The 9,226-nt window shown below is 48.6% G+C and overlaps 2 protein-coding genes across 2 annotated transcripts; one reads left to right on the top strand and one right to left on the bottom strand.

Annotated features, from left to right (window-relative positions):
* Positions 1 to 2,473: 2,473 nt before the first annotated feature.
* Positions 2,474 to 3,519, top strand: LOC124660126 (protein NEN4-like). Its single transcript, XM_047197916.1, has 2 exons — positions 2,474 to 3,098; positions 3,186 to 3,519. The coding sequence occupies exons 1-2, from the start codon at positions 2,474 to 2,476 to the stop codon at positions 3,398 to 3,400; spliced, it is 840 nt and encodes a 279-aa protein (XP_047053872.1). The 3' UTR covers positions 3,401 to 3,519.
* An 869-nt stretch (positions 3,520 to 4,388) lies between these two features.
* LOC124664198 (alanine--tRNA ligase) lies at positions 4,389 to 6,968 on the bottom strand. The gene is made up of 8 exons (XM_047201776.1): positions 6,861 to 6,968; positions 6,646 to 6,786; positions 6,434 to 6,549; positions 6,177 to 6,266; positions 5,926 to 6,028; positions 5,781 to 5,855; positions 5,302 to 5,397; positions 4,389 to 4,532 (listed from the first exon to the last, which is right to left on the bottom strand). Exons 1-8 carry the CDS (start codon positions 6,966 to 6,968, stop codon positions 4,473 to 4,475), a joined length of 789 nt encoding a protein of 262 aa, XP_047057732.1. The 3' UTR covers positions 4,389 to 4,472.
* Between the last annotated feature and the right edge of the window lie 2,258 nt (positions 6,969 to 9,226).

Consider the following 9,226-nt stretch of genomic DNA (forward strand, 5'->3'; position numbering starts at 1 on the left):
AAAGTAATAAAGTTGATGTGCACGATTTTTTATGATATTTCTATGTGTATTTACTAATTTAAATCATGTCGTTCTCACTATGTGTGTTCTCTGTGTAATTTTTAATTCACTTACTTCCATATTCGTGTCTTGTGACTGTGTGTTCTCTGTGTGTAATTTTTAATTTACTTACTTCCATATTCGTGTCTTGTGACCATAGCTCAAGCCTTGAGATTGCATCAGGAGGAAGTGCCCTAATTGCACTCCGCGGTCTTGAACCTAGCAGGATGTTTCCCTTTTTTGTTTTGGAGATTTAGCTGGTGGGTAGGAGGGCGTTTATATGTTGGCATTGTTTTTTCCTACTTTTTTTCTTTCTAAAATAGGATGCCTATAGTTTTTTTTTTGTTAAAATCAATCTTTAAATTTTAACCAACTTTATAGAAAAAAGATGGCAACATTTATAATCTTAAATTAATATTGTTAGTACGATTGTGAAATATACTTTCACATTGTGCATTTGATATTGTAGATGTTTACGTTTTTCTCTATATAGTTAGTCAAACTTAAGATAGTTTAACTTTGACAAAAATCTATACACGCCTTTCGAGAAGGAGGGAGTAGTATGTGAGGCTGCTAGGTTTGGCTAATGACTAAACGCAAAATGGCTACAAGAGAATTCGAAAACGATCACTAAGTTCATTATTACTCCTTTTATTCTGGAGTACTCTATATTCTAAGTTTAAAGTTTATTTTAATCTACTCTACATTTTAGCTTCATAATCAACAACGACACATAAATTGAAATACTCTTGTTTTTTCTATTAAATGTCATTACTTTCAATGTATTATCAGTTGGTCGAAATAGTACTACTTGTCTGATATTTCTACTCCCTCCATCCCAAGCCTACCGGCGACGGGCCTCGCTCCGCTTGTTGAAAGTTAACCCCCCTTTAGTATATGAATTTGGATTGCAATATAAACGTAGGAAAAAATAATCCGGTGGAAAATTTGAACTTGTCTATTTAGCTTGCAGTGACTAATTAGACCAGCTAGCTGACCAGTGTTGCTTGGATTGGATTCGGTCCCGTGGTCTTGGAGTACCTCTGTAGATGAACTTTTGTCAACACGTGCAACAATTTGGGTGCCGGGATTGATAAGAAAAGAAGACCGCGACGCAACTGTTTTATTCTAGCATGTGACTGCTGCTGGGTTTGGTTGGTTAACTTGACGCAAAATGGTTGGAGGAGAATTTCAGACAGTTTACAACATGAGGAGAATGGAGACTGCGGCAGGAGGCTAGTTATAAGCTGACGTCAGAGTGTGGCAAACATGACCCATCGGTCGGTCTCTAGGAAGAAGATACCCTATCTAGCAAGCGACCGATCGAGTAGGAATATTCTTCTTCTTCAGTTTTCTCTTGATCCTAGACAGGTAACAAGTACTCCATTTGTTTCAAAATAAGTATCACGAATTTGTCTAAATTCGCATATATCTAAACATATTTTAGTTTTTGTATCTGTAACGCTTCTTTTTTAGATATGTGACATTTATTTTAAAATAGAAGGAGTAAATATATTTCGAGGCGGAGGTGTACTCCTTTCATGATAAATGTCATGATTTTAGTTGAAAGTTAACTAGTAAAACTATTCCATTTATTATGGATCAATAGTAATTAACCAACAACTTCGTGCGTGCGTAGGGTGGTGACCCACGCACGGAAGCAATGTGGTGTGGCGTCATGTCGTCTCTAAAGTAATCTAATCGGTGCAATTAAGGTAAACGCTAGTGTGTAATCTTCTTCTCCTTGCATACGGTCGATGAATCCCCACGCATGCAAACTACTGAAACTCTCAAAGTAGTGCACACACAATACGGGGTTTGAAATGTTCAAAGGCTCGCTAGCAAAGTCGTTTGTTGATCGATCATTCATGCCGTACCTGTTATTAGCTTCTGACATGTTACTAATCATGATCAACGGCAATAACAAAGAAAATTAATCGGTTGGCAGTTGCATGCCTGTGAAACTTGGAATCTTCCGCCACATACGTGCAAGCTAGCTAGCTGCCGCCGCCGCCGCCATGCACGCATCTTGATCAAAGTTGCTGTGATCTTGAGGCAGCTAGCCTCTGCATGTCTGTCTTCTTTCTTCCTCAGGAGAAGCTAGCTAGCTACGTAGCTTTGCTCGCTTGCTTGCACTGTTGGAAGACTAACTTCCCCATCCTAACGGTAACCCACTCGCCGTCCAAACGAAGCAACCCTCCATTGACGACAACAAATATTCTCCTCTCTCTCTCTCCAGCTTCCAATTGCTTCAATCCATCGAACATATGTCAAAACTTATATATACCGAATCATGGATCGATCACTGTCACAATTAGATCACAACGGCAATCGTGAAACAGCTAGCAAGAGAAATCGATCGCCAAGAACCCAACCAATCAGCTGCTACAAATCAAAGATCATCAGGAACCGTGCCGTACGTAGTCTATCAACCATGACGACGACAATGAAGAAGGAGATGGTGTTCTTTGACGTGGAGACGGCGGCGGCGCCGTCGGCGTCGGACACGGACCGCCGGTGGCACATGCTGGAGTTCGGCGCCATCCTGGTCTGCCCGCGCCGCCTGGTCGAGCTCTCCAGCTACTCCACCTTCATCCAGCCCGACGACCTCTCGGCCGTCTCGGGCCGCTTCGCCTCCTCGCCGTCCCACGCCGCCGCCTTCGCCGAGGCCCCCTCCTTCGACGACGTCGCCGACGACATCTTCGAGCTCCTCGACGGCCGCGTCTGGGCGGGCCACAACATCCGCCGCTTCGACTGCCACCGCGTGCGCGACTCCTTCGCCGCCGCGGGACGCCCAGCGCCCGAGCCGGCGGGCGTCGTCGACTCCCTCGCCGTGCTGGGCCGGGTGTTCGGGCGCCGCGCGGGGGACCTCAAGATGGCCACCCTGGCGACGTACTTCGGGATCGGGAAGCAGACGCACCGGAGCCTGGACGACGCGCGCATGAACCTCGAGGTGCTCAAGCACTGCGCCACCGTGCTGCTGCTGGAGTCCAGCCTCCCCGGCGTGCTTGGCGGCGAGGACGCCGGCGACGGCGCGGTCACCAGGAGGAGGGCCGCCAACAGCATCACCGGCAACGTCTTCAACAGGAACAGGTCGACGGCGCCCAAGCCAAGCACCAACACGCTGCAGATGGCGTTTGCTCGTGCGGCCGCGTCTTCGACGGTGACGGCGGTGACAACTCGGCCTGCTTCCGCCGCGGTTCAGAAGGTGAACGGGAGGTCGTGCAAGAGGGACAGTACGGGGAAGGTGGTGAAGGCCACAACAACGGCGACGCCTAGCGCCGCTCCAAGAGCCCGGCGGCCGGTGACCACGACGCCGTTCAGCATGATCCTCAGGCACTCGAGGGCCATCGTCAGATGATCCATCGAGTCGATCGACTAATTGCTTGGATACTGATTTCCATTCATTCATTTCTACATGGAAATTGATGTGCAGTGTACAAAAAACCCTGCTAGGTAGCTACCTCTGTTCATATTTAACTCAGGTTTGATTAGATTTCAACACATTTCATTACATTTGTTGTAATCATTTAGTTGTTGTTGCAAAAAAATGCAACACATTTCATTCCATTTGCTGTAAGCAGTTGTTAAATTCATTGTAAATCTGTATATATAAAGAATAACAATTCATTCGTTTCTGGGTTTATTCTTCTGAGCCATTGGCAATTTCACATGGATTGAAGGTTCTTTTATTCCTTCATTCCAATGACTCATTATTGAAGATGTAATTTTATTCCTTGACGTGATTGTTGTGGTGCCATTACTAATAGGAGAAATAGTTAATTTTACCACTGGTAGACTTACTTTTCTAAAAGATGCTCCCTCCGCTCAATGCTAGTTGTCACTGAATTAGATGTATATAGAGATATTTTGTGAATAAATCCATCCAAATCTGCAACTACTAATATGGAACAAAGGGAGTATCTCCCAAAGCTACCCTCAACCTCAAGGTAAATCACCAAAACATTATTTCTAGAAACAACCTTCAGGACAGAGGAGGTGTGACAAACTCTGCACCTCTCCCAAACCACCCTATAGGACGACAGCTAACACACTCAGCAGTCTAGTGAAGCAAATATCTAATGGTATATTTCACAAATGCAAAATGATACAAAAGGCAGTACATATATCTCAATGAACAAGGAGATGCAGGATAGCTTGCTAAGGTTTACACCTGAACACACGCTGTACATTGGGCTTTCCAGTGCTGTACCAAGGTACAAGAGAAGATGGAGACAACAAATCGATGTACGTAAACGAGTACCTTCTCAAATACTATATATGATTGTCTACTTTGTTCTCTGGACATTTAGCATGGTCACACAGAACTAAAATTATAAGACCATGATGATCATGCCAGCCTTTTGATCCACTACATAACTATTCTTTCAATTCTCTAGCGAATTCTAGACGCGAGAGATGTGCAGAAAAAATTATGGGCTGATGCTGTAGGAGACTTTAGTCACGCCTTTCTTGACTCGGATACTTGTGACCTGATGAAGCATAGAAGATGAGATCAGCCTCCGGCATATAAGAAGGGTAGGGCAACAGAACTTATCAGCCAATCTACCAAAAACATGAATGTATTTCTTTTGTAATTTCCTCTTTGTTTTTGGCACAGTTGAATACCTAGACCCTTTCGTTGCTTTAGTGCGGTTTCTAAAGTAAGACCAGATTATTTTGCATCCTCTTACCAAACTGTTATGTTATACAAGGTGTTGTGTCCTATTATTCTACTACCTCATTTTGGCCAATTCTCCTGTATGTGTCTATGGCCTTGATTTTATCGAAACTATCAGAGTTCGACTTCATAGTTTCCTGATGGCAGTGCACAGAGTCATTGAATATCATTCTGGCCTTGAAATTCCCTATGAAAACCATCTTGTCCTGTTGACATGTTGCGACCAATTCCTTGGAAACACGAGTAGAAGCATATTGCTTATACTCCCTACCATCACTCAACTTGCACAAAACAAATGTGGGGAACAGCTAAACAGAGACAAGAGTAGATCATACATGGACTATCAGCGTCAATGGGACAACTAAAACTTTTACAAATGCCTGATTTTCATGAGTGTTGCTCAAAAATATGACCTGTGTGATCCCACCAATCACCAACAAGACGTACTATCTATTCAAGTTTTGTTATAAAATCATCTTCAACTTCACAGAAGAAACTCAACTGTTCTAGTCTCGACGCTAGGTAGTTTTTACGACTTGCTTTTAAGATTTCTGGAAATTTGGACAGGCCAGAGAATATACCTTTAGGTTCCCAATGTCTGCAACATCGGCTACATGAGTGCCTCCACAAGGACAACCAGGATACTCACCAAATTTCACAATGCGGGGAGTGCTATCCTGTAAAAGAAACATTAGACCATAGACAATATTATTTGATTCATGGAAGGGTAGGGAATTAGGGAAACACAAAACTGTAAGGTAGGATTCACTAACAGCTATACTAACAAAGTAGGATTGATTTTTTTTAAACAGCATACACCCAAAACAAATACTATTACACACTGAATTATACCAGAAAATAGCTATTCATTGTATCGATTGTCGAGTTGTTTCATAATTATAGCTATTCAGATGTTATATGCAACTACACATGCTTTCACATTGATTGTTTTTCAAGTATCAAACAAATGGAGAGCTAACATCTGAAATACAAAGATGTTAGCTTAGTGTGCACTTCATACATGGAAGACAAATTCCTCTAAAGGGAGTAGAGAACTAACTTGTGAAATGTAGCCAGGCAGAGCACCTCCACATAGTTTAGCTGCCTCCTCATAAGGAAAAACAGAGACTAAAACCTGCACCAAGGGTAAATAATTAAGTGTAGAAAATTATGCACTTCCATATATCAAGATTTCTTGGTTATACCTTGGCTCCTTTCGAAATCAGTTCATTTGCCTGTTTCTCTAACTGAGCTTTCTTATCCTGCAATTGATCTGGTGGAATAACTCCTTTATACTCAACAGAAGGTCTGCAATGAACAAAATAGGAAAACTAACATGAGCTGGAGTGCTTTATACCAAGTAAAGAAAAGCAGCTGGGAATAGAGGCAACCAATCAGCCAGCTGTACAGAGAACAACAGAACTCGGGAAATAATTGAAAAACATGTAGTCGTTACCCATCAGGGAAATGGTATCCTTTCCCAGGTTCCAACTGAAGGCCAAGATTGGTCATGCAACTGTCCAGCAAATGCCCTGCAGAGTGAAGCCTGCACCATTGCAGGTTTAGCACAATCAAAACTCGCTGGATTTACAGAGCAAGACAAAAACAGAATGAAATGGTGCTGATTTTGTATTTTTGTTAGCGGTGACTGCCGCAGTTTTCGCACAAAAAAGATCATGAATGGTTTACATCATGCGTGCTCCAGCTCCATACCTTGAGTTCAGACTACGCCGACCGGCGTCGATTTCTAAGGTAACGCTCTGCCCTTTGTCGAGCTCTGGTCTGCACCCGTCTCCACCAGCATCCTCGAATCGCCCGTAGTGGAAAACCTAGACATGAACATGACACAGATCATCCTCACATGGCAATTAAATATGCCCAATCTCCCGCACAAGTCCCGGATCGTGAAAAATCCCGTTGCTCACCACCCCGTCCTTGACGCGCACATCCTCGACGAGGAACCTCCAGGCGGCGCCGGAGATGACCCCGGTGTCGGCCGGCTGGCCGCCGCCCTGCGGGTGGAAGATGGTGGCGTCTAGCACCACCGCCGTCCGGCCGCCCTCCTCCTGCGCGCACCACCGGGAGCCTGGTCAGGGTCTAGGTTTGACCGTGAGGAGGGAGAGAGGGGAGAACAGAGGACCTGGTGGAGTGAGAGGACGGTCGCGGGGGACCTGAGCGCCCACATGTCGTCGAAGTAGGCCAGCCTGGTGGGGCTAGCGGCCCTCAACGGAGCCGCCGCCGCCGCCATGTCGCGGAGAAGGTGGTCGCCGCCGGTGGTGAGCGGGAGGTGGCGCGGTACTGACGCGCAGCGCTTGTGGGCTGGGCTGCCAATGCGCAGAGTTTAGCTCTGCTCCGAACTTCTGAAAAGGCTAAGAGCATCTCCAGCCGTTTGGCTCCCACGCCCAAATCCGGCGATATTGTCGTCCGGATTGGACGAAAATTTAGTCTGGGGAGGTCCATCTTTCCAGCCGCGAGCCCAGGATAGATGTAACGGACTTCGGCGAATTCAGTCAAAATTGGCGAGTTCGTTCAAACATAAGCGAATTTTAATGATATTTAACATACAGAGGCGAGTTCATGCATAAATAGGCCGAATTCGTATATATATTTAAATTCGGCGATTGGCAACTAAACTTAAACTAAATAGCGGCCTACTACATGCCGAAATGGCGGTAGAAGGACGTGTAGTCGCCGCCGTCGTCGTCGTCGCTCGAGCCGGCGTTGTCCTGGGGCGGCGGCGGCGGAGCCTCGTACCGGCCGGCTCGTGCCATGGCCGCCGTCGCCGGTGCGTGGCGGCGACGGAAGGTACATGTCATCGTCGCCGCTTCTCCTCGAGCTTCACCACCTCCCCGGGCGCGGCGTTCCTAGCGGCGGATGGTGCGGCGGCGCGAGCGGCGACTTGACGCGCCCGAGGCCGCATCCGGCGGCCGCCGCCGGCCGCTCCGCCTCCTCGCGCTCCCGGCCGCGCCCGGACCCGGTCCGAGTGCGGCGTCGTCCGCGCGCTTCTCCTCCTCCATGTCCTTCAGCGACCTGGCGATCGCCTCCGCCATCGCGGCGTCCTCCGCGCGCTTCGCCTCCTCCTCGGCGAGCTGGTTTGCGGCGACCTATTTCTCCGTCTTCTTCCGGCCGCTCTGCGGAGCGGAAGGCTGATCGCGGATGACGAGGGCGCCGCTGCTGCGCCCTCTGGTCGGCGGTGGCGACACCGGTTCCTTCTTGACGGTGGCCGGCGTCGTCCCGCCGGACCTGGACGCCGACCGCGAGCCAGACGAGGAGGAGGATGACACCATCCTCCTCGGCATCCATGAACTACCGTGCCGGCGCGACACGGTAGGCGCCACCGGCGGCGGCATCCCCGGGACGGGGAGTTCCCGGCCTCGATGTGCGCAAGCACATTTGCGAGGGTGCGCTCAGGCGCGCTCCACCATCGGCGGCGGCCGGCGGCGTTATTCCTTGCCGGAGGAGGACGAGGGCCGTCGTACGCCCGGATTTCGCGTTCATACCTGCGCCGGAAGAACGCGATCCACGATTCGTGGTTGTCGGGGAAGAAACGCGGATCCGCGCGCTGCTCGTCACTGAGAGTGGCGAGCACCTCGTTGATCGCCGTTTCGAGTGCGCCCCCGTTGGCGGCGGCGGGATCAGCACGCCGCCTGCGCTCAGCCTCCATCCCCCCGGTGCGCGGAAGTCCGGCGGCGCCGGGTAGCCCGTCGCGTGGAGGAGCCGTCCCTCCCATTGGTGGAGAGAGCGGCGGCCGAAGCCGTTCTTGGCCGCACCGTCGTTCGCCATTGCTACCTCTTCGAGTTCGGGGGAAGATTTGGTGGAATGCGAGAGAGAGGAGAGGTGAATGCGGGTCAGACGCGGTAGTTCGGCGATAAATAGAGGTAGGCGCGCGTGATACCGAGACGACGGCATTAACTCGCCGCGTGGAAGCTACGCGGCCGGCGAATGCTGACCGGCGGCAGGCTTTTACAGCGCGCGGAAGACGATGCGATGAGGACGACGATCGGTGTCTCTCGCCGACAAGTTGGGGCCACCAGACGCGCGGGAAGTTTCCTCGCTGTTTCGCGCGCTTTTGTTTCGTCCGGAGTCCCAGAGAGCTCCCCGGGGGGCGGGGATGGCGTGGGATCGTCGGATGAATTTAGGCCCAAATCCAGACGAAAACGAGGAACCGAAGGCGCGACTGGACCGAATTACGCCGTCCGGATTGAAAAAACGTCGCTCGGAGGCCTCGTCCGGGGACGAGTGGAGATGCTCTAAGTCATCCTCGTATTTTCCACAAGCACAAGGTATTTTCCACAAGGAGACGTACTACTCCTTCGTTCCATGAACTTCTAAAAAAACCTCCTCCGTTTCATACGAGTTGTCTAAAACTTATCAAAATTTAAATATATCTAGATGTTAAAAAGTTTTACCTCCGCTTTCGAATCTTAAGGATTTTTTTTTTTGGAAAGTCAAACCAAGTAAAGTTTGACTAAATTTTTAGAAATTATCTAAACAAATATAATAATT

The sequence above is a fragment of the Lolium rigidum genome, chromosome 6 (assembly GCF_022539505.1).
Source record: "Lolium rigidum isolate FL_2022 chromosome 6, APGP_CSIRO_Lrig_0.1, whole genome shotgun sequence".
Lineage (NCBI taxonomy): Eukaryota > Viridiplantae > Streptophyta > Magnoliopsida > Poales > Poaceae > Lolium > Lolium rigidum.